At 37.0% G+C, this 25,901-nt stretch overlaps 1 protein-coding gene across 3 annotated transcripts in view; it reads left to right on the top strand.

Annotated features, from left to right (window-relative positions):
* Nucleotides 1-25,901, top strand: part of Slc38a4 (solute carrier family 38 member 4) — a 63,176-nt gene that overhangs the window by 33,086 nt on the left and 4,189 nt on the right. For all 3 annotated transcript variants that reach the window (XM_076852787.1, XM_076852788.1, XM_076852789.1), the window contains exons 2-15: nucleotides 717-946; nucleotides 5,069-5,159; nucleotides 5,658-5,773; nucleotides 8,257-8,330; nucleotides 8,781-8,873; nucleotides 14,161-14,242; nucleotides 14,333-14,415; nucleotides 14,525-14,583; nucleotides 15,420-15,695; nucleotides 15,827-15,906; nucleotides 17,127-17,227; nucleotides 19,248-19,372; nucleotides 24,789-24,933; nucleotides 25,776-25,873. In XM_076852787.1, the coding sequence (XP_076708902.1) occupies nucleotides 828-946; nucleotides 5,069-5,159; nucleotides 5,658-5,773; nucleotides 8,257-8,330; nucleotides 8,781-8,873; nucleotides 14,161-14,242; nucleotides 14,333-14,415; nucleotides 14,525-14,583; nucleotides 15,420-15,695; nucleotides 15,827-15,906; nucleotides 17,127-17,227; nucleotides 19,248-19,372; nucleotides 24,789-24,933; nucleotides 25,776-25,873 (1,542 nt within the window). In that variant the 5' untranslated portion in view covers nucleotides 717-827. The remainder of the gene's footprint in view (nucleotides 1-716; nucleotides 947-5,068; nucleotides 5,160-5,657; nucleotides 5,774-8,256; nucleotides 8,331-8,780; nucleotides 8,874-14,160; nucleotides 14,243-14,332; nucleotides 14,416-14,524; nucleotides 14,584-15,419; nucleotides 15,696-15,826; nucleotides 15,907-17,126; nucleotides 17,228-19,247; nucleotides 19,373-24,788; nucleotides 24,934-25,775; nucleotides 25,874-25,901) is intronic.

Here is a 25,901-nt window from a genome sequence, read left to right as displayed (position 1 = left end):
ACACAAAACCATTTTCACTTTGTGAAAATGAGGCCCAAAAAAGTTAAATGACTTGTACTGAGATCCAGGGAGCAGAACCTAAAAGCTGTCATTTTCTGGTTGTTAAAATGTATTTTAATTTGATATGGATGGTGACTGATGCTGATTCAAAGGGTAAACCTGTGCTTTCGTTTGTTACTATTCTTAATGTTGGCTTCAGGATACAGATGCCTAGAAAGTGGCTTCCGAACCTTGATCCTATCCTGGATTACATGTTAATCAATGTGTAGGTTGTTTTAATTCTTTCACACTCAGTTAAATTCAGGCAGTAATTTTCTTTCTAATTATTGCTAATTATTGTTAGATCTAATTATTGTTAGATCTTCCTTTGTCAACAGGAAATCATGCAGTCTGCTTACAAATACCTAAATTTTGTGATGACTGCTGCCACATCTTACAATTTCTCTTTCTTCCTATGGAGACTAGCAAAGCACTTGTCGTGTTAATTATGCATAGGCACTTGTTAAGTATCTACTGGCTTAGCAGCTTTTTGTAAGTTTTCTTCTTCTTCTTTTCTATATGAAGCCCAGGAAACTTTGGGAATATATTTATGTAAAGTTCTTAGGAGTTTACTTCTTTTCCATGTTTGACAGCAAGCACATTCAAAGTAAGAGATTCATATTTATTATTCTAATTTGAAGAAAATGATAATGATTTATTTTGTGTTCTATTTGCAGAACACAGCGTACTGAACATCAACACAAAGTAGAAGAGCCTTAAACTGAAGGGTCAGTATATTATTTACACTGAAGGAGGCGTGCGTGGACAGGAAAGCGCTGACAGGTCAAATGGATCCCATGGAGCTGAGCAATGTCAACATCGAGCCTGATGATGAGAGCAGCGGTGGAGAAAGTACCCAAGACAGCTACACAGGGATGGGCAGTTCAGAAAAGGCAGCAATAAGCAGGTATGGGGTTAAAAATCACCAGCTCCATGCAAAAGCAAGACTGACTTCTGGATGTGGAAAACAAGGGTCTCAATGGGAAGGATTGGATTTATTACAAATTGGAGATCACAATGGCCTTGATGTCAACATACCAATTCCCTGATATAGTAATAAAATGTCAACCCTTTGTATGACTTCATGTCCTTTTCTCCACTAATAATGTTGCCTATAGTTTGATTATATTAGCCGAGCACTGAACTTCATTTTAGAACTATTGTTTCTCAGAGTCTTCTTCCCTTGCCTGCCCTTGAGTGTTGCTTCATCCCCAGGGTTCGATAGCGATCCTTTTCTGTGTCCTCTGAGCAAGCTCATTGTAACCATCATGGGGTCACCCACTCAGATGCCACATTCCTAGCCTGTTATTTCACAACCAAGTTTCAGATCATTATATTTAATGGTCTACTGATACACATTTCTACTGGATGACTAATATGTCTGAAATACTTCATTTCTAAAGTCAGACTTGGTTAATATCAAATTCCTGTAATTCTCTTCAAAACCTGTTCCTCCTCTGGTTACCCAATCCTGCTGAAAATCACCATCAGTCTTGGAATCTATCAACTCAGGATCCATCGTAGACACATACCTTCTCCCAGACCACACAACCAATGGCCATCTGTATACAGTCATGTTTACCTAATTAATATTTCAAATCACCTTCTTCTGTCTATCCATTCCATTGTCATCTTTAGGCTCTCATCCTCTCTCACTTGTCTATCAGAGCAGCCCTGCTTTGTCTGTCCATTTAACATTCTGTTTTCTGCTGTCTAGCCCTTCTCACTTCCACAAGAGTAATCTTCTGTAATTGCATGTTGGGTTATGTTCCATCCTTGGATAAAGCTCTCCCATGAATCCACCTTAGCTATTAGATACAACTGTACACTGCTTGGCATGTGAGGCCCTTCATGATCTGCCCTGATCGACTTTACCTGTCCTGTTCTTGCCCTCCTCTTATATACCTGCTTGTCTTCACTCATTCTGTTCCATCTGCTAGAATCCACCCACTTCCCTTTTCTTTCTTGTGATACCTCTCATTCTTCAAGAATCAGCTCAGTGTCAGTTCTCCTGGGAAGCCTTCTCCAAATGCCTCTACTCCCCCAGTGACCATCCCTCCTTTGTGCAACCTCCCCTGCAATTAGATAACGATCACATCATTTTCACAGGTTAATGACCTCTGCCCTATGGTTATTCAATAAGTAAGTTAATTTCCCACAAAGGATTATGTAACACAAGTTGTACATGATTAAAGATGCTCAGAAGGGAATCTTTTGACTAAATCTAAGCCTGAAGTAAAAAATATTATCCTCAAGGTCTTCTTCATTCACATCATCCTAGAAGGGCTTCAGGAGGAGGCATGCCAAGTAGGTCAGTGCAAGGAATTTGAGGGTTGTTGAACTAGAGAGGCCATTGAGATATAAATCAGGGCAATTTGTAAATGGGGTGAGTCTTGTGGTAGATTCTGTGGGGGTAGGGGCTTGACTTTAGAAAAGATCTATCTTCTTTGAGCTTCATTTAAAAGTATACACCAGAAAACCAACATCTACTTATCTAAGGATTAAATGAGTTCCTGGAATACAAATGGTATTCAATAAATGCCTGTGCATTTTCTTTCATGTCATGTCCCTTAGTAAATTGTTCAAAATCTGCAGGCTTTTTTTATTCTGAAAGGAATACACACAAATATGAACTCTGCAGAGATTGCCTGAGCTGAAGGGGCTATTGGAGCAATTCCATTTGGCCCTCAAAGCCCTAATGAAAAGAACCACAATGTTTTTGTTGTTTTATACAAGGACCACACACAATGACTTACCTTTAACTCCTGGCTCAAACACAGGTCATCATTTTGCAATTTTATGATCACTTTTAAAAGATAGGTTTTGTTTATGATTGGTTTGGATTGAACCTTTAAATGTAAAGTTTTGAGAGATTCGACATATTGCATTTACTTGGGATCATTTTACTTATGTTTTCAATACATTCTGGGTTTGGTACCAAAAACATTTGACACACTGGGGACAATTCTCATGTATTTTATATAATCTTGGCATGTTCTATGGCTATAACTCATCTCATGCCAAAATAGGAATATGCAAAATGCCTTAAAAGCGATCTGTTTTTTTAAAATTTTAAATTTTAAAAATTACTCATGGACTAGAAATTCTAGTTTATTGAGTAAAGCGAAAAAATAGAACATTGAATATTCCTGAGTTTAAATTCCACTTTTAAGTGACACTTGTTTTTATAGTCCTTGGTCCCATTTTATCCTATTATCTCAGTTTCCGGCTAGGAGCCCCCTATAGCAGTTCCTCATAAAGCAAGTATATGAACTACAGACTATTAAAGTAAATCCCAAAAAGATGGTGGAGGGAGTGTGGAAATGGAAGGCGGCAACAGGTTTGAAGGCATTGTGTTTGCTGAGAGAAACGTGGGGAGGGAGAACAGCAGGAAATGTTCTCAGTCTGAACACTCAGAGCTCTCTACCCCTGGAGGCTCCAGGAATAGCACATAACGCTTGGTGGGTTTTGTGGACTGTTTCTCTCTGCACCTTGTCTTGCTCTGTATCCTCAGAGAATGACTCTGTCATTCTCATCCTCACCAGATGATTTTCAGGATTAACTCTTAATTATGAAAGATAATTTGTACTTCTCTCTAATAATAATTCTTTTCCACTTCATTTCTAAGGTTTATTTTAGTAAAGGGTGAAAGATTTATATATTCTGAAGAGAAAATAGAGCATTATAAGTGTTATTTTCATAAAATACACTCCAATTATTCTATCTCACTCTGTAATGCAAGAAATTCCCCTAAGAATTGCAATCTTATTCATAAAGCATCTTTTAAGATTTGTGCATAGTTGACATATTTTATGTAAAAACAAGAAAAAATCCTGTGGTATTTTGGTGGGTAAAAATGCAACACTGGCAGCTGTTTCATTAGCCAAGCCTTTGGAAATGTGGCTGGCCCCTTGTCTATAGCCTCTAAGCTTCTGGCATGTAACTCCAAAAGCTTACCAGTACAGTAAGGAGGTGGCATTAGGAACAAAGTGTGCAGCTCCAGGCTGTGCCCAAGTAGACTATAATTGCAATGTTCTGTGCCTAGCAACATTTTGGAGTCCCATTTCCCTCCCAACTCTTCTATCAAGTCATTGAACTTTTTTTTTTTATTAACAATTTTCTTAGTTTAATTCTTTATATAATAGTAACTCAGGTACATTTTCAGAGTAATCAGCACACACACACAAACAACCAAATTAATACAGAGCTACCATCTAACTACTCTACTACTCTCTAACAAGAAATGCATGTATACATACACACACACACACACACACACACAGAGATACACATACATATGTATCTATATCTATCTATATCTATCTATCTATCTATCTATCTATCTATCTATATATCCATATCTATCTATCTATCTATCTATATATAAACAGAGTCAGCAAAGGGGAAATGCCAGCTCTAGGGCTCTGTCCAGGCTGTATGATGTCATGGAAGGCTATGGACTTGAGTCTGGCAGTGGAGGCAGAGCTCCTACCCTTTTCTGAGCCACAGTTATCTCGTCTTTGGAGTAGGATCATGAAAGTTCCTCTCACAGGGATATTTTGGGCATCTAGGAGAAGAGGATCACAGTGCCTAGGCATTTAACGAATAGTTGTTAAAGTAATAAAATCATCTGATTATGGCATGGTGATAGTTTAGAAAACTCAAAATCATGATCCTGTACCCTTTCTTTGGAAGGGATATAAGTGGATACAAAATCAGTTCCAATTCCTTGTATAGTTAGTATGGGGAAGAAGAAATACTGCAGAAGCAATTTTTCAACTAAAAACAATATTTCTTTCCTTCATGACATCTTCTCTCCCTCCCCAAATCACTTCATAAATGGAGCTCAGTTGCTTGCCTGGAAGAAACACTGGTGTGAAGGAGAAGAAGATAGGCTCTAGGTGTTTTGTCTTCTACGTTGATTTTTGCTCTCCTATTTCAGTTACTTAGATCACCCAAAACGTAAATATTACTTAGAGTGAGCATTTACATAGATTTTGTTACTTTCTTATTCTCCCTTTGTGTTTAGTCAATTTGCTAATGAAGATGCTGAAAGCCAGAAGTTCCTGACAAATGGTTTTTTTGGGGAAAAGAAGCTGGCAGATTACGATGATGAACATGTAAGTTGAATCTATGCTTTCAGGAAATAAACAGGTCTGAGGGTGTCTGATGTACCTAGGTCTCTGTGGGAAAACAATGTGACTGAAATTTTCCGAGCCTTGGTCAGCACATTCTCTGTTTATTCAGGCCCTTACTGGAATAAGGACTTGTTTTTCCTGTTCGCCATATGGCTGCATAAATCATTTATGAAATTTATTTGTTTTTTGGAGAAATCATTCTAACCCAAATGTAATCTGCTGTCATACATGTTTTCTCTTTTATATTACACCACCTGTACTTTTTTTTCTTTTTTTTACTGAGTTCCATGTTGAAATCAAGCATCACATTCCATTTTAAAAGTGCATGCTTTTATTGAAGTTGAGTAATAAGATGATTTTACCTTAGTCTTTGATTTGGTACTGTAATCACCAGGAGAGGTAATGTGAAAATAAGAATGACCCAGGAAAAGATGGGTCCTTTGGCCAACGTTTGCTTATGGTACATTCCTTTCCTTCAAGCATCCTGGAACAACTTCCTTTGGAATGTCCTCATTCAACCTTAGCAATGCCATCATGGGCAGTGGAATCTTGGGCTTGTCCTATGCCATGGCCAACACAGGGATCATACTTTTCATGTAAGTATCTGGATTTGGTGATGAGGTCTGTCCACACCTGCTGCTCTTTCAGTTAACACTCTGAAATGTGATCTTGGTGAGCAGGAAGAATTTGAGAAAGTATTAGCCAATTTCTCTTGCTTTTAGATAAAACAGCCGCCTGTGAAGTAACTAGAGCCGTCTAATCATGGTACTTGCTCCCCCAACTATATGGTAGACACTGGCATTAGTGGAGACACCACTGGTGGAACAGCCCTACCAGTCCAGAGAAACCATTTTACAAGGATCTCAGTGCTTAATAGATGCCTAAAATAATTGTTTGGTAGTCAAAAAGATATTATCCAAAAGCAAACCTGATTTTTTTTCACATTTTTAGAGAAAGTAGCCCATTCAATCCAGGCTTAGGAGCCCTAAATGCCTTGGTGCTATCTCATGCCCTGTTCCCTGTGCCCTTGGGCACCAGATACATGGAGCACACTTGCCTTCTCTGTCCCATGAAAGTGCAATGTGCCTTCTCACCACTGGGCCTCTGCACATGCTTTGGAACACTCTTTCCTTTCTTCTTTATCAAGTTAACTTTTCATATGTCATCTCAATTTCATCTGAGTGCAGCCTTCCCTCACTTAACCTAATCCATTATATACGCACCACAGCTTTAGTATTTTAGTGTGTCTGATTCACTTGATTAATGTCCATTTCCCTTGCTAGACTATAAGTTCCAGAAAGTTGACACCTCCCCAAGACCTGGCTCAGTGCTTGGCTCAGAGAATCTTTGCTATGTGACAGAGCTTATTCCTAAACCTGTGAGCTAAGGGTAGTAGCCTCACTTAGCTGACCTGTAGAATGGATAAAACATCATGACAGACAACCACAGGCATTTATGTGCAAAATGGACATTTTGGTATTTGTCAAGACACGGTTGACAGCAGTGGAATTCTTCACAAGAATAAAGTCTGAAGCATCAATGTGAACACAAATCCTGATCCCAAATGCAAGCTCGAGAGTTCACTGTCTAAGAATGCAACATTTATATTATAGATATATGCTATTTATGTTCTGAACATCACGTGTGATTAGATAATCATACAGCTATTTGAGGGCTGAGGATCAGGACTATAAATATTTATCTTGTGTTAATTCTTTAAATTATTTTATACATAATATTCTTTAGCTAAATGAATTTTTATATCAACTTAACTTTTATAAGCCATGGTTGAAACAAAGTTGCTCTTTTCTTATCTGATTCTTAATGCCTGGAAATGTATTCTACATTTGTATGCTTTTGCAATGTGTACTACCTCTAAGACAAAAAGACTGCCTTCTCGTTATTAATTATTCATGCCATTAAAATTAATTAGGAAGTTAACACAGATCATTGATGAATAGAAATAGGAAGCACTTCCCCCAATTCTAGAGCCATGGATCATTTTTACAGGAGGAGAATATTCTGGTTTTTGAAAGGGGCTCATTTTAAACCTATAAACATTTAGTAGATTAATTTAGCAAGAGTAAATAAATCACTAAACACATAGGATCTGTTTTGTGTGTACAGTTAGCTCAAAATAGATTTAGCTGTCTCTCTTTGTTCACAAAAAGTGACACAGTATTTCATTGGTTTTACTGGTAGTATTTTCTGCCAAAGTAAGTACATATTTAAAATACAGGAGTGCTTATTTTTCCATTGAACAAAATTGTGTAATCTAATTTACATAATTCTTTAGAAACAGGTTAAGTTAATTAAACATATGGGAAAATAAATGAATAAGTCATTGATTAGACAGTTCTGGAAAATAAGAGCACAATAAAGCTTGAGTAGTTACAAAATGTTTAATTCATGTTCTAAATGTGCATTTGCAGCATTGATCTCATTGGGAATTATGAAAGGATTGAATCAATTGTTGGGAAAATGTTTAGTGTGTTCTCATCATGCAAAATAAACACTAAGATTTTTTTTTAATTCAGGTAAAGGTTTGTAATGTCCCTTCATTTATTATGTAGTTAATTCTTCTACACTCTTATTTTTGTACTCTGTTCCAAAATTTAGAGAAATATTGATCAGTATAAACTAAAAGAAGTAAAGAAACAATACACACATACTTTGGTTTCTGGATTCCTAGATTTTAGATTTCTTGAATAGCTCTTCAATTCTAAATGTTATTGCAAATATGATAAACCTATTCCTGCATGCTGAGTAAGCAAATGTAGTATTTTCTAATTTTGCTATATGTTTAGCTTCTAAGTTATAATGCAGATTCTGTAATTGTATAACCCTAAAAAATTTTAGGAATTTTAGCATGTAGGTTTAGACTTGTAAAATATAGACAATTATAGATGTGTGACATATAAGGACGTATGTGGTATTCTGAAAAATTTCTCAGTGTTCTCCAAGCACACATACTTTTGGAAAGCTATTGATTGAAAGTGATCAGTTATTTTAACATCTAACATTACAATATCTCATTTATTATAGAAATTTCATTTTCTACTCTCTGTTCCCTTTACAGAATCATGCTGCTTGCTGTAGCAATATTGTCACTCTATTCAGTTCACCTTTTATTAAAAACATCCAAGGAAGGAGGTATGTACCCTTAAATTCGTATCTTAAGATAATAAAATATCTTCATATTTTTTGATTCTCATAAAAGAGTACTTCAGTCTATGTAGCTCCATAGCCAGAGGATGATTTAGTCAGTTTCACATTTCCTTCTCTTCTAGCCACAGTGACAAATCTCTCAAAGATTTTAGTTATTTGGGCAAGTTGCTCTGGTTCAAGCCCAATAGACAAAGAGAGACTTATCATGGATGACAGAAATAACTATTTTGACTGCTACTTGCAGCTCAAGTGCCTGAAGCCATCACTTCTTATCTGGGCAACATTTTACTATATTGTTTCTTGATTTTTGGCATTGCTTCATTGGGGTTTATAAATTCTAGGTAATGTTTACTTACATGTTTGATATTCTGGTGCAGAAATACTTTAGTTCATTAAAGCAATCTTCTAACAAGGTTATTTCATCTTTCATTGTAGGGTCATTAATTTACGAAAAATTAGGGGAAAAGGCATTTGGATGGCCAGGAAAAATTGGAGCTTTTATTTCCATTACAATGCAGAACATCGGAGGTAAGGGGGTATAGCTTTCAATGAACCACATGAACTTTCCATAGAATATTCAATAGATAAGAAAACTCTTATGGCAATGAACAAGCACCTTAAAAATTAAAAAAGAAAAAATAGCTGTTTAGATGGTTCTTAAATCTTCGAACTACACTTTCTTGAATAGATTTGCTATTCATCTATAATTTAAAAAAACAATATCTAGGAATTTAATGGTGTATAAATATCCACCAACTGAATATTTAAAAATTTTTTTTAGTTGTAGGTGGACACAAGACCTTTATTTTATTTATGTGGTGCTGAGGATTGAACCCAGCACCCGGCACATGCTAGGTGAGCACTCTACCGTTAAGCCACAACCCTGAGCCACACCAGGTGAATTTTTCAGTTAAAATATAGGATAAAACCTTTCTTGATCTCAAATGCTATTATGCTCTTATGACTTTTTTTTAAGTGAAAGCACTAATGCTTGTTACTGGCATTGGCAAAATAGTTAATACGCCATAATTGTGGCTGAGTTCCTTTCATAGGGTAAGTGGGGGCAGAGATAGCCAAATGCTGTGGCCCTTGAGCACAGCCTGCATGAGCCAGCTCACAGAAGAGGCTCTTTAGTTGTCATAAGGCAAACACCCATCTTCACATCAGAAGCTCTATAACAACAGATTGCTTGGTCTACAGATTCTTATAATCCCGGCTGAATTAGAATTCCCATAGTAGAGCCTAAAAATAAATATTTCAGTGTTCTGGATGATACCCACCAGCTTCATATGAGTTCTGTGATGTCTTTGACCCCCAGAAGGCATTAAATAAGGTGTCCTGCTGGCTACGTCTCTGATGTGGTCCCAACTATATCCCCACATAATAGCTCTGATTCCTTGCCTCCTACCCAGTCCCCCCACCTGCTGCTCTATTCCTGGGTTCTTTCTTCTGTAAACACCACCAGCAACCATCCAGTTTTTTAAGCCAGAAATCTTATGTCAGCCTAAACTTTTCCATCTTTCCCTGACTCAGCATATGTCATCAAATATCACGTCCTGTCCACTTGATCTCTTACTTCTCGACTCCCTCCTCTCCTTTCATCCTCATGACCATAGAGATCTGCAATATCAGCTCATACTATTGCAGTAGTCTTCTGGTCTTCCAGCATTGAGTTTCCCCTCCTCCATGTCTGACTCTTCCTCAAGATAAACTTTCTCAAATTCAGATCAAGTCCTGTTTCTTCTATGCATAAAATTCTTCATTATTTTTTAAGGTAAAATCTAAACTCATTGGCCGGATATAAGGGTCTTCATTACGTTCCTCTGCCGACCCTTTAATGTCCATATCTATCCCCCCATTATCAATCCCATACATTTGAGACAGGCATCAAACCATATCAAATTGTATTCAGTCTCTCGATAGTACTAGTATAATTCACCATGTTAAAAATTCCTCTCTGAGGGTTTCTTTACACTCACTGTTTCCTCTCCTTCAGCATCTCTTGAAGACCTCCAACCCTGACAGATACACCCCGACTCTCTTTCTCTAGTCTTTTCTCCTCTCTCTCTTCCCCAGGTCCATAGCTGCTCTAGGCTGTTAGATTCCCCTAGGCTCTCTTGGCCCTGTTTGTTTATATTTGTTTGTACAAATGTTACTTTTTTTAAAAAGGTATTTTTTAAACATTTGAGAAAAAAATGTTTTTGGAGTCTATTGCACCTGCTTTTGAGACTTTTTCTATCATTTTCTGTGTCCTTGAGAAAAATCACTTTATTCCTTTGAGTTTAATTTTTTCACCTATGAAAGTGAGTAATACTCTAACCTCATAAGGTCAATGTGAGGAGGAAATAACATAACATATGGCTAGTCCAGAACCTGCTTCCCTCCTCCCTCTTCTTAGCTTCAATAGCCACATATCTAGAGCCCCTCTGACCACTTTTAAATGGGTATTTTTATAATTATAAAATAAATCTATGCTAATTGTAACTAAAACATTATATAAATATATAAAATACCCAGAAAAGCCTATGCAAGTCACTCTCATAAATAACTGCTCCAGGTTTTCTTCTACGCCAAATTTAACAAATGTATTGATATTGTTAACACTGGATCATCTTATAAATACTGATTTATGGCTTGCTGTTTTTATTTAACAGTGTGCCTTGGATGAATTTGCATGTTATTCTTCTTTGTGACTTTCAAGTTTTACATTATCAATATGTATCATATTTGGTTTACCAAATGCTTTTTGATGAATAGTTGAATCATTTCCAGTGTTTCACTATTACAAATAATGCTGCAATCAATAAATCTGCACAGAGACTTTGCAAGAAATCAACCCTTTTGATAAATGAACTCAGTGGAGTTACCTAGGATTTCTGAAATGTAGCAATTCCATTAATAACCTCTATCCAACTATAAAATCTAACCATATCTTAATGTGTTTTCTTTCTTATCTTTTTCTTTTTGGTACTGGGGATTGAACCTGGAACCTTGAACATGCTAAAGATGCACTCTACCACTAGCTTAGCTCCCAACCCCAATTTGGTTTATTTCTCTTCATAACTTTATATGTTATTATAGTCTTGGGTAGAATTTAGCAGTAACACCAAGATTGTCTCATTCATTTTGCTGGATTTGGGCCATAAACATCTAAGTCCCTGAATCCCACCAAATAGACTGCTTTACATTTGGTTCACATATTTAGCCTTATCAAGATTTAAAGTATCAAGCATCTCATAGGATCACCTCATAGTTGATCTAATTTATTTGTTTTGACAACTAAAATAACCAGACATAAGCATATTTTGCCATGAACTCATCAAGCTGTGTGCTGGCAGCAGCAGTCATTCAAAGTGTAGCCACTGTTATGCTTCTATATATGGAATAAAACTATGCAGTGGGCTGTGTCAAGCCACACACAAGAAGTGTGGCTTTAAGGGAGTGAGATGAAATTTCATAATACCACTGCAAAAAATGCTCTCACTTTTGTTACTTTATATGATTGGTGTATATTTGGTTTAAGGAAAACCACTTGTATTTTTTGATTAAGCAACTCCATGTTTGGAACACTTTATTTCTGCTATATTGAGTACCAAAAATTTAACATTCACCATAGATGTTTTAACACTTAGCAGAATAATGTTGACATTACCCAAACAGATCTGGATAATTCTGAATTTTCAAAGGCCAAACACATTAACAGTGGTGACATCACTGAAAGTCAGCAATTAATAGCTCTAAAATTGGATGGGACCTCACTGAGTCAGTTAATCAGAAATATCTCCTGTTTATGCTCCATAAGACTCAGCTTTAGCCAAGGTCTTTGTAAAGATTAACTAAATAGTGTGTACAGAAGATGCATCTGGTATTATAGAAATCATTTCACTTCGACAACAGAGCAGCACTGATCCAGAAGTCAAGAAACTTGTAGTTTAGATGTGTTCTCCCCTTTATAAGCTGTGTGATCTTGGATATGTCATTGAACTTCTCAAAATCTTTATCCTCAGCTGCAGAATAGGATAACAACATATACCTCATCATCTCACAGGACTTTTTGGATGATCAAATGAAGTTATTTGCAGAACCAAACAATGCCAGGAAATTTTTATCACCATTATTACTTTCATTTAAAGTTAAGGAAGTATTTTAAAACTGTAGTTCAATTTACAACTCAGATATCTGTTTTAAATAAATGTCTATTAGCAAAAACTCATGAAGAGGATGTAAAAAAGCTTCTATGTAAAATTTTTTAGTTTTATTTTAAATTTTGACTTTGTACCTTGTATCAAATAACAATTTAGGAATGTATTTCACTGAATGGGTAGATCTGGTAAAGGGATGTTGCATAAATCTCTACAGTTTTCACAAACTATGTTATATATATGAGAAACATGTTTGTTATATATATAACATGTTATATATAGATAGATAGATATTATATGTTATATATATATTCATTTTCCCAGATTTTCAAAACAATACATCATCATTCATATGTTACTTACCAAGATTCTGATGAAGTTTTATCACTTTGTGTGATTTCTTATTTGGACAAAGGGAGACTAGAATATGGAGTAGAAAAGGAAACTCCCAAAAAACTTACTTGGCAAATAAGGGGAGAAACTGTCATCTTTTATATTTTTTTTCTTTGTGCTAGTCATATATAATAGTGGGATTCTAGTTATATATAATAGTGGGATTCATTTTGGCATATTCATAAATGCATATTAGATGATTTGCTCCATTTCAATCCCTACTACTGCCCCTTCCTCCTCCAATCACCTTTCTCTATTCTGTTACTTCCTTTTATCTATTTAGTGTTTTTAATTGGTACATTATAGTACTAATAACTTAACATTCACCATAGATGTTTTAACACTTAGCAGAATAATCATAAAAGTGGGATTCATGTGTGAACATAGCATAATTTGTTCAGTTTCATTCCACAGTTCCCTTTCCTATCCCTCCTCCATACCCTTTGATCCTCTTCCTCTGTTCCACTGTTCTTCCTTCTCTTTTCATGAGGTCCCTCTTTTCTTTAATTTCCTTATTTCTCTTTAGCTTCTGCATATGAGAAAAAAAAATTTGATCCTTGACTTTCTGAGCCTGGTTTATTCCACTTAGCATGATGTTCTCCAGTTCCATTCATTTACCAGCAAGTATCAACAATTTCATTCTTCTTTATGGCTGAGTAAAATTATGTCATGTATATATACCATTATTTTCTTTATCAGTTTGTCTGTTGATGGGCACATGGGCTGGTTCCATAACTTGGCTATTCTGATATTCTTTTATCAATCCAGGAAGACTCTATATCTAATCACCAGTGGTCTGAGACTATGTGTCCCCCAGGGAGATCACAGAGGATCAGACAGGTCTTCACCTGGGGAAGGCCAGAGTGATGTAGAGTCTCTTCAGTTCTGCCCTACAATTCCGCTCTTAGTCTTTTGGCCCATGGCTTATGTTGTCAGACCCTGACACTAAACCTGGATCACTCAATACCATAATAATTTATAAGTAATGAGGGCAAAAGTTTGAAGTTGAAGCTTCTCTGAAAACTTGGAGCTGAATCTAACACAGAATTGACATTGACCCCCTGAGCAACGGTCCACATGTGAGAGCTACAGGGCCAAGAGTCTATTTTAAAAAAGAATTTGGAAGCACTGCAGAATCCACGGTGGCTTCTCTTTCTGTTTGGAGGATTAGATGATCATCTTGCCAAGAAGAATGGATGTTCCAAATGTCATGACTCCTTAAAACTTGCATGTGACTATAGTGCCATGCACACACTAAGCTGTCACATTTTCCATTTTAGCAATGTCAAGCTACCTCTTTATCATTAAATATGAACTACCTGAAGTAATCAGAGCATTCATGGGACTTGAAGAAAATACTGGGTATGTCTTATGTTCTCTTTATAACATTGAGTGACTCATTCTACTTCATCTTTTCTGATCCTAATATCCTCATCTCTTTTTCTGTCCCAGGGAATGGTACCTCAATGGCAACTACCTCATCATACTTGTGTCTGTGGGAATTATTCTTCCACTTTCTCTCCTTAAAAATTTAGGTAAAGTCATTTTCTAATTGAAACTATTTTTACTTTTATTTCATATTCTAATAGGTAAGGTGTTTGCAGATGCCATATTCACCTTCAAAATATTTCTACTAACTCCTAGGTTACCTTGGGTATACTAGTGGATTTTCTCTGACCTGCATGGTGTTTTTTCTCAGTGTGGTAAGTGACTTGTGGTACCTATCCTTGTAGCTTGGGAATCAAGAAATGGTGTGTGTGACTAAATTGATGTCCCCATTTTTTGTCAAGCACTTCACTAGTTAGAAATAGTTCTTGCATCATGAGCAATTTTATTGTATTTTAATTTGGAAAAGGAAAAGAGTAGTCACAAGTTTAAAAATAGTTAATGTCAAGGCCACTGCTAATGGTATATTGTAGGCACACTGGATGAATATTTGGATAAGAGTACATGATATTACCCAATATTTAGAAAAAGGGAGAAAAAAGTGAGGAGGCCCACAGGAGACATGAATAGGTGATACCATATCCGCATGAACCAGCTGTTTTCTTTCCCACAATTCTACCCAGAGAGGGCAACAACAGCGGGATTAAAAATGAAATTCTATCCCTATCTTAAAAGGAGAAATTTCTTGCGTTATCATGGATGCAAAATGTATAAAGCATTTCCCCAAAGAAACAAAGGAGGAAGGAATTGTTGACGACCCATGTTGTTATTAGTTTGAAGAAATAAAAGATATGAAACGTAGCAAGGAAATGATCATCTTTGTCATGAAAGGGCATGAAAAGCGTAGAATAGGCTCATGCAAAATAAGGTCCTGTGGACTCAAGGGGGCAGTGCTGCCAACCACAGTTCCTGCCCTTTCCTTAGGAGAGAGGCTAGAGGGAGTCCCCATCCGTAGTTCATTAATCTAAATGGAATCCACAGTTGAGTTTCCTCATTCCTGCCCAATGAGCCACACATAGGGATATTTATTTCACTGTTTTTCCTTAAAAGCTTGAATCTGTGTTTCTTTCTTTTTTTTAATAACTGGGTTTAGGTGATTTATAAGAAATTCCAAATACCTTGCCCACTGCCTGTTTTGGATCATAATGTTGGAAATCTGACATTCAACAACACACTTCCGATGCATGTGATCATGTTACCCAATAACTCTGATGATACTGGCGTGAACTTCATGATGGATTACACCCATCGCAATCCTGCAGGGCTGGAGGAGAATCAGGCCAAGGGCTCTCTTCATGGCAGTGGAGTGGAATACAAAGCCCACGGTGATGACCAGTGTCAACCTAAATACTTTGTATTCAACTCCCGGGTAAGTGAGAGACCCAGGCTCTAATGAGCCCAGTAATGCAGATTCTGAGTTTTTATTTCATGAACTGAGATGGTCTGGAATTGCCATCTGTGTTGAAATGCTAAACATGTGGTGTTGTCTTGGTTTTACAGACGGCCTATGCAATTCCTATCCTAGCATTTGCTTTTGTATGCCACCCTGAGGTCCTTCCCATCTACAGCGAACTTAAAGAGTAAGGCAACCATCATTTTAGCTCTTAATTTGCTATGAAAATGTGCTCAGATGTTCAATGGTGCTTTACCAGGAATCATGGTTTGTAGCTCTCTCGTGGGAGTTAGTGCTATAGCCATTCATAAGTAACATGCTTTAACCAGCAAGGTATGAGTCAGTTCATGCACTTCATTACCTTATCTGCTTCCTTGTCTCCTCTCCCTCAACCATAATGGTTCAGGGGAGGGGTTCAGGGCTGGTAGAAAAAGGAGCCAGTGGGTTTAATGATTTTGGCAGGTGTAGGGTATTTAAATAGGAATTTTGGTGAGAAGTAGTGATGTAAACAGATTGGAAATGATAATATGCACGAAGACCATAACTTATGATTATAGTAGCCTTAATAAGTCGTTGATGTCACTTATAGTCAGTTCTTAACCTTTGTCTAAAGAGATGAGCCATTATATGGCCTACATTGTCTTTTTCTGTCTTGAAAATCTTATTTCTTTCAGCCGATGGCCTATGATTCATTCATAGTCTTTTCCCTTTGAGGTTGTTGGCACCTACATGGGGACCAAGTGGGTATGAGTCCACTTTAGCAACTTTCCTCTTTACCTTTTAGTTAGATTATCACTCAGTGATTCTCAACATTTTTATCCCCAGACAATAGCGTTACTTTTCCCCATAATTCTGATTGACCTCATAACAAGTTTTTGGAACACCTTCAATTATTTTGATATCTTTGATTTACTATGAAAACCACATATAGCACATACTTCAAAAGCCTAGCAAGTGACTCTAGGTAGGTGCATCCCTCTGGAGTGGTCTCTAGAAGTGGTTCACGTAACAGTATCAAGTTTTGTCATAGTCTGAACTCTTGGCAGTAGCAAGAGGTGGTTCTTTTCCTCATTAAACTCATCTCATCATGAAATACAAAAGCTTTCTTCGTTAGGAGCCAGTTTGATTCTTATGTTAATTACATTTTTAATTATTTAGTAGATAAGTTTACTTATTGATAGACCCTCTTCTAGGGAAATAGTTGTTTCTAAAACTAAAGAAACAATGTTTAAGAAAAAAGGAAACAAATCATCCTTAGCTCTTTGACAAACTTAAATCAGCTGTAACTTTATATACCAGAAATGTGGTTTCATAATGAGCAATAGACATAATTATTTTTATTTTTATTTTAAATAGTGATGTTTCATAAGTTTAAGAAATGAAATTCAGTGTTCTTTTTATCTTTAGTCGGTCCCGGAGGAAAATGCAAACAGTGTCAAATATTTCCATCACAGGGATGCTGGTCATGTACCTGCTTGCTGCCCTCTTTGGCTACCTAACCTTTTATGGTAGGTCACTCTGTCAAAGTCATTTGTTTGTGCACATCCTGGTTAGACTGAAAATCCACCTGGGTAGGTGTAATGCTTTTAATTACCTCTATAAGCAGCCTGATGAATAGATGATGCACATTCAATTAACTCAATTTTACCTTTGTCATCTGATCTAAGGAAATGAGCCCTGGATCAATCTGTCTAACAGGTTATAACAATTTGTGAATTTTTGTGTTTTTTATTTTTTATTTTATGTTATTTTTTAAAGAGAGAGAAGAGGGAGAGACAGAGAGATTTTTTTTTAATATTTATTTTTCAGTTTTTGGTGGACACAACATCTTTATTGTATTTTATGTGGTGTTGAGGATCGAACCCAGCACCCCGCACATGCCAGGCAAGCACATTACCACTTGAGCCACATCCCCAGCCCGTGTTTTTTATTTTTAATATCCACATATTAGATCATTTTCCTTCAGATATAAATTGTATTTCTTTGCTAGACTTCCTGGTCCATCTCAGGCTAGAAGCAATGAGAAAGAATCCATTGCATGTGACAAGGCTCTTTTGATGGAATGCCTACCTAACTGCCAGGCAAATGGCATAAAAATTATAAATTCTTAAGTTTGAACCTGCTTCTTATTTATTCACTACATCAAATCTGGGAGATTGTAATACTAATAATTATTTCTGGTTTATATTATTCTCTTCTATTATAGTGAGGGGTTTCCTAAGAAAGAAAGGATAGAGCAGAATTTTCTTCAATATGGGAATGTAAAAAAATAGCATTATTCATTATACATTTTCTCTTTAGCATCTTAATAATACACAAAAGGAGTAGAATTTTTATATTCTTTCGATGAAGCCCAATAGAAAAATTACATGGAAGCAAATAGACCTAGAGCTATATTCACACTAGTCATGCTAGTCAATATCATCTTGGGTCTAACTGTCCTGACTGAGTTGGTAAATTAAATTCATTGCATGACAAGTTGGGGAGGAGATGACTCAGGAGTAGGCCACTATTTGCTTAGCTTTGTTTTCTATTTGACTATTAATCAAGCACTCACTTTAGATTGGGCATTAACTTATTATTACTTATGGGTTAATGAAAGTCAGGGCCAAGGGTTGAGGCTGTAGTAGCTCAGTGGTAAAGTGCTTGCCTCGCATGTATGAAGCTCTGGGTTCAATCCTCAGCACCACATAAATAAATAAATAAATAAATAAAAACAGATACTGTGCATTCATCTACAACTAAATAAATGTTTAAAAAAAAAAAGAAAAGAAAGAAAGTCAGGGCCAATACCATTGAAATCATTTTTATCCCTTTGTATCTGATTTTAAGAGGGGTAATGGGAAAATCAAACTACATTTGCTTCCATAAATATCTCCATTTGTGTCTGGGGTGCTGAGTGAATATATTTTCAAGATGAGCATCATCTTAATCTTAGAGCAATATTCATGGGAAACCCTATAAAAATCATACTAATTCTTTCTTACATGTTGCTCTAATGAGTTTCTTAAGACAAATACAAACTTTTAAAAATCCAAGAGTGCCAGTGTCATGATGGAGTTGTAACTGTTGAAACTGAAAAAGTGTTAGAAGTCAGTAGTCCCAGAATTTCCATAATGTACTTGGAGAAGCTGTGTCGGGGTGGTTGGACAGAAGGGATGTGTGGATAATATGGGATGGACAGTTTGGTGAGGTCTGGACCTTTTATCTCTTTCAACAAGAGTACCTCAGCATGGTTTGTGATGCTTCTGTATTGCAGACATTGATTTATTATGATGCAAAACAAATTAAGAAGCTCCTGATCCTTTTTCTTTTAGCTTCTGCAACTTTTTTAAGCTTCAAGACTCCTTTGTTCGTTTGACCAAAAGCCTCATGGCTTTATAAGGTTAAAGATAAGATACAAATGTGGGCATCTGGATTCCCAGACCCGAGTCTTTTTTCCCTGTCCCAGGTTCTCTACATAAAATGTGTCCTTGAGTAACCAGTGGCAACTTGGTAACACTAGGCAAACTCATTCTCTTCTTGTAGGAGAAGTTGAAGATGAATTACTTCATGCCTACAGCAAAGTGTATACATTTGACACCCCTCTTCTCATGGTACGCCTAGCAGTCCTGGTGGCAGTAACACTAACTGTGCCCATTGTCCTGTTTCCAGTAAGTACATAAAGCTCCAATGAAAGAACCCTGTTTAATCTATAGATCAGTACTATGTTCTGACTTGATGAAGATTTAATTATCATGTGAGTTTGCAATTGCAATGCCCGAGGACATTATGCTTTTTACAGCATTTTGGAGTCACTCAAAGTTGATCATTTAAGATGTATACACAACCAACATTTTTAAGCAGTGTTTTTTAGGTCTGGGAAAAAGAATCATGAAATTTACTTTTAAATTCAAAAAGCAGAATTTAAGCTGCTGTCTTGTGGATTAGTAAAACTGAGGAGGAGTGCCGATGACTTCTGAAACTTGAAAGCAAAGACCACTTTAAGTGTCAGATCACATTGCATTTTCACAACGGTTTTAAAGGCATTTCATTTTTTTTTCTAGTTTCTTGTGCTGCAATAACATCCAAAAATTGTTTTGTTTAATCCAGTGATTTGAAGGCCAATGAGAAGGGGATTCATGTTAAGTAAATTAATTACTAGAACAGAAATTCTTAAAAAATAGTTCTGTTATCCATCATGTATCTTTTCCCCCACCTCCCCCACCAAGACTGACACATGCCTCTGGCAGACTTGGCCTGGGAACATCCCTTCTGAGCATTTGCCATTGCCATCAGTCTGTTGTGAGATGACGGAGGAGAGCTAACCGGGGGGCTGGGGCTGGGTGAGTTAAAACCACCACATATGGATAAACACAGATCTTCATCCGCCTGCCAGCTCTTCTCCTTTCATAAACACTGAATTTGCTCATTCATTTTAGGGGGAAAAAAATAAGTGACACAGTAGCTAGGATTATTATGTCAGAATGTTCCATAGAGGGCCTGGTGTAGGAGGACTACTTATATAATGACACTGTGGTCACTTTAAATGCAGCTTGTGTGCTGAAATATATTTTGGCACATTCCTTTTTCATGAGCACATGAAATCAGATCCTTATTACTATGGTGGCTAATAATTTACTCTTAAATAATGTCTTGCCTGTAATGCATCTGAAAGTAATTCAAATGACACACACATAGAGCTTTAGCCTAAAATCAGCTCCAGCTTGCATACAAAGCAAAAGACAGCTGTAAACCAGAAGGTGTGCTACAGGATAAAATTTCCAAGCAAGCAGTTTCAATGAGAAAAGAATATTTGGATTTCTTCTTTTTTGTGGGTCAAGATACCACTGAATTTTAGAGGAGGCACTCACAGCCTTGTTGAATCAAAGCATTTGATGAAGGAACTCCGTTATATGCTTCTGTGTTTCTTTATTCATAAGCCTTAAACAGTGTTTTCATGCTGGATCGTCAAGAGATTGATGGATGTGGCCATGATCATGTAGCTAGGATGTGGAGCTTATTGCATAATACCACCAATGACTGTTACAATTGGAATGGGAAGACAGCCTATTTATTTATTGATTGATATCTGGGATTAAACACAGGGGCATTTAACTACTGATCCACATCCCCAACCCCTTTTTATATTTTATTTTGAGACAGGGTCTTACTAAGTTACTTAGGGCTTTGCCAAGTTGCTGAGGTTGGCTTTGAACTTGTAATCCTTTCTTCTTCAGTCTCCCCATCTGCTGGGATTACAGCATGTGCCAGTGTGCCTGGCTAGCCTTTCATTTATTAGTGAGCATTTCACCTCACCATCAAAAAGCCTCATCTCCCCATGTGAGAGAGAAAGCACTGGAATACATCTGATCATGAGGGACAGTAATAGTTTGTGAACATTAAAAGCCACTGAAACCAAAATTGGTCGTGAGAACCAAAATTGAAAAGAGTAACTAATCACTATCTTTCATTATGCACTTTCCCTTAACATTAGCATTTAGGCACCATTTTGCACAGTGTTATGGTGGAATGATCTGTATAAGTACCCTCTTCCCCACTGGCTTACAAGTCCCTGGAGACTGGGTGTGTGAATGGTGACTGGCACAAAGGATGGGCCCTGTAACATTTGCTAAGGAACAATACCTTGTTTTTAAAATTTTAAAACTTTTTAAAATTTACCTTGCATTTTCTTGAAATGTATAAACTGCTTTTTCTAGTAAAAGCATAGGCTATTTTCCTTGCTGATGTACCATGAATTCAATTTGGGTGAGGATCTGAGTTAAGTGAATCAAATCCCTGTGAATGTGATGGTGACAGATAAGTGGGTGCAACCTCTTTGTCCCAATCAAATCCTACAAGACTAAGTTCAGAGACTTTTTCGGGGTGATAGAAGTTGTTAAGTGTTGTCTTTGGTTATTTGCTTTCTTATAATTTAGGACCAAGATTTTCAATGTGTCAAATGCTGAGCCCCAGCATAGTTCTCCTGCCAGGTTTCTTTGTATTAAGAAATCCTTGACCACTAAGAATTTTACTTGCTTTGATGTTCCCATGTTCAGACAATAAAACAAATAAACCTAGTCTGGATTAAAATGTATCAGTGTTAGCTATTTGTGTTCCTCTTCTTTCAACAAACGATAACTGGGGGCTCTCTTTCTTGGGAGCTCAAGAAGATAGAATAGGGTTTGTTCACTTGTTTTCCTTTTAGTACACTATTATCTTCTTTTCCCCAATTGGATTAGTATTTTTCCTTATTTGTATAAGGCACATAGTTATTTCATGTCAAATGCATACATGCATAAATGAAGTGAATTAGGTCTGCTTTTTCCCTAGCAGCCCCACATTTATTTCCTGAGTAGTGGGGAGGGGGCCTATTACAGGCCTATTTTCAGCTTGTGCTTCCTTTTATGTAGTTAAGTTCACATATCACCATAGTTTATCATAAACACACAGACTCGAATTCCACCTGCTGTACTTTATTTTTAAAAAGTGATCACATCTCAAATTCTTTAGCTGCTTCTATTTCATCTTCTTATAGTAAAATCATTCTTCTTCTAACTTGTGTTGCCTTCAAATCCCCTGTTTTGAAACCTGCACAGATACGGGCATAGAAATATGGCACATGTTGCCATGAACGACAGTAGTATAGGTATTTGCAAAACTCTTACCCTAAGCAATCCTGCAAAATGAAACAGTCTAAACCATGGAAGAATTTAATTGATTGATTGATTAGCGTTCTCTTTCTACTCTGCCTCTGGGTTTCTGACCTTCACATTGGATCCACTCCTCAGAACACACCACCTAACTGGCTGTACTTGGCTTGCTCTCTCTCTCTCTCTCTCTCTCTCTCTCTCTCTCTCTCTCTGTGTGTGTGTGTGTGTGTGTGTGTGTGTGTGTGTTTTCTCTAAAGCTGCACAGAACCTTTCTGGAATCATGCTAGGTCAGAGGCCCTGGGTGTTGCTGGGGACTTTCTCCACCTGCAGCATCTGACCCACATTTCCAGATTCTTATCAGTTTATGTCAAAAGAGAAAAGAGCACATGGATACATAGAAGAGTAGACAAGCCTTTGTGGGTCATAAGAGTTGTCTCTGTCGCAACACTAGTGAACAGAGGCGCTGAGGACCTTTGGTTCCAGACTCAACAAGGGCAGCGTGTTAACATAGGATGAATGTTCCCTTCCTGTTCCCTTCCACCACCACCCCAGCCTCCCTCACTCTTCACTCTGATGCCCTCTTCAGGAATCTGTTGGCAACTCCATATTCCTTTGGTTTTGTTCAGGATTTTCTTAATCCTTACTCAGTAAGACAAAGCTTTTCCCCTTTACTCCAACCATCCTACCTATTATTCCTGTAAATTTTCTGTCCTTTATCATCTGATATTTTCTCTAAACCTGCACACAGCCTATCATCATGAAACAAAACCTAAATCTCTCTGGAAACCACTAGACTTTAGGACACTGCATTTATACTCAGAGGCCCTATATCTATATAGGATTGCCTCTAACTCCCTTACTGAATCGAATGCACCATTGTAACAAAGACTACAAAGCACTTAAGTGTGACATCTGCCTGAGAACGGAACCTGTCTTTGATTTGTTTATGCGTTTAGCACTGTCAGTCGAGTCCTTACGCGCATTGTATGTATCCCAGAAAACTTATTTTAAGCCTGCTAATTAGATCACTCTGGACAATACTGAAGAAACACTAATTGTAAGACATAATGTAGAACTTACAGCCTGCTGGGGGAAATGACATCAACCATTTTCCTTTCCTTAGTGTGCTTTTCAAAATGAGTTTCATAATTTTCACTGATCCAATTTTTTAAAAATTCCTTGCAAAGTCATTCCTAAACCATTTTTCGGGATTATCTGGTTTGCCGTTCTAGAAATGAAATTCCCTTTTCAACCTAAACAGATGGCTTCAATTTTTTGATGGAGAGGTATGAATGGAATGTCGCGTGAGAATCTGTGAGCAATGCATTTTTTGGTTGTTCATGCATGTTGCAAAATGTATCTCACATTTTTTCTTTTAAATGAGTTCCCATCTCAACACCCTAAAAAGACTTCAGAACTAAAATTATTTAATGAAAACCAGTTCAGGCATTTCTAAAAAAGTGAAGTCTTAGCTTAACTGAAGTACTCATGTATTAAAACGCCAGTAGAGTAATTCCACTAAGTCAAAGAAGTGTCTTCTAACAGATTCCAAAGATAAGCAGGCTTCAGCTTTGCTAAGCTGTACAAACATAATGCACTCCCTCCCTCTACCCACAGGGATCTCTCTATCCACTCACACCACAGTAACTTGAGCGGCTGCTGCCAACGGAGCCTCTCTTGACTCTCTGCCCACTTGTTTCAGCTGCTGAAATAAAGCTGAAATCTGTCAAGGACTCTGAAGGGAGAAAAGAGACTCCTACTGTCAATTTATTTCAGCATTTACTGTGTGCCTGCTACATGCCAGACACTAAGCGAGAAACTCTGAGGAATGTTGAAATTATTAAATTCTTTCTATTCCTTGCCTTTTGAGGGCTTATCCTATACTAGTGGGGGAGTTAAGAGGAGATAAAGAGAAAGGAGCAAGCACAAAAAGTACATTGTTTTAAATATCAGAAGGAAAGCAATGCTAAATCGAAAGGAAAATTAAGAAAAGCCCAGGTTTATAGAAATTCCTTTTAGACTCAGGTGTAAATCAATTCAGTGCATGCCATTAGTGTTTAACCAGTCTGATGAGATGCCCATCCACAAGGCTTTTACTGTCTCTGAATTGTACATCTTATCTGTTCTTTTATCTAAGATAATTTTTAACCACAATTCTGAAAAATAAGAAAGTGAGCACACAACCACAGAAAAATAACATTATCCTCAGACATCAAAAATCAGTGTGAAATGGGCAAAAAAAAAAAATGATTGAGATGGTAAATTTTATGTTATGCATGTTTTAACACAATTAAAATTTTGGGAAAAAAACATCAGGATATTTTCTGGGAAACAAGGGAAAAAGAAATAAAATGCTTTAGACTGATGAGAATGCTGAAAATAATAGGAAAGGTCAAAAACAAAGAAATGATCTTGCCATTGAACATTGTGCTTGCAGATTCGTACATCAGTGACCACATTGTTATTTCCCAAAAGACCCTTCAGCTGGATAAGACACTTCCTGATTGCAGCCATGATTATTATACTTAATAATGTTCTGGTCATCCTTGTGCCGACTATAAAATACATCTTTGGATTCATAGGTAAGTTTCAGTAAGACTTTTAATCAGCCCAAATTTATACCTTCTTACATGGTGATCAGGAAGCCAGTGCTGGGTGGTCAAAATCCCTAGTCCATCTCAGGCTCCCAGCAGCCCTACTAGATTCCAGTGGCTGTGCCAGTCACCCAACCTCCCTAGTGACACTGGGAGCTACTTTTAGAGGTCACTTAGCCCAGCTGCCTTTTCTAAGGAAACTAAGCCTCAAAGAAAGCAAGTCATACACCTCTGGGATGGACCCAGGATTTGGAGGTGGCTCCTATCTCTGTCATCAAGAAAAGAGGAAGACAGATTTTATCAACAGAAACTCTCTCAAACCTATAAGTATCAGCCAAGCATTAAGGAGCTCTTTGGAGGAGTAGGAGGTTGATTTTTTTACAGCACACTATTTCTATTACCTACATGGTCTATTAGTATAGTTAATTTTTTGTCTGATGATTAAGGATTTGCTCAAATTTTAAAAATTAAACTTTATAAACAATCAGGTATAGGCAACTTGAAAAGTAAGAGGTGGTTAGGAAGGGAATGTGATGAGTTGTCTCCTTAGTATATACTTACATTATTAAGCCTTTGTAAATTCATATTATTTTGGCCTTTTATTGCTTATGATACATTACGTGTACTTGTGCAGTTATGCTGTTAGGTACATTTTAATTTTCTTTATAGACATACCTTCCATGAATAAGCACCGAATATGAACTTATGTGATTTAAGCACGTGCTTTTAGAAGAACAGGAATAGTTTTATATTTGATTTATTTATATTGGTGCTTTTCAGGGAAGATCTGCCTTGAGAGACCTTAACCTGCCCTGCATTTCCCTCCTCAGGGTCTTCTGCTGCCACCATGTTGATTTTCATCCTTCCAGCTGCGTTTTATCTTAGACTTGTCAAGAAAGAATCCCTTAGGTCACCCCAAAAGGTTGGGGTAAGTAAGGGCTTGCAATTTATCCCAT

This window comes from Callospermophilus lateralis, chromosome 4 (genome assembly GCF_048772815.1).
Source record: "Callospermophilus lateralis isolate mCalLat2 chromosome 4, mCalLat2.hap1, whole genome shotgun sequence".
Taxonomy (NCBI): Eukaryota; Metazoa; Chordata; class Mammalia; order Rodentia; family Sciuridae; genus Callospermophilus; species Callospermophilus lateralis.
Note: the sequence above shows the minus strand (reverse complement) of the source record. Positions and strands in the feature narration are given on the sequence as shown.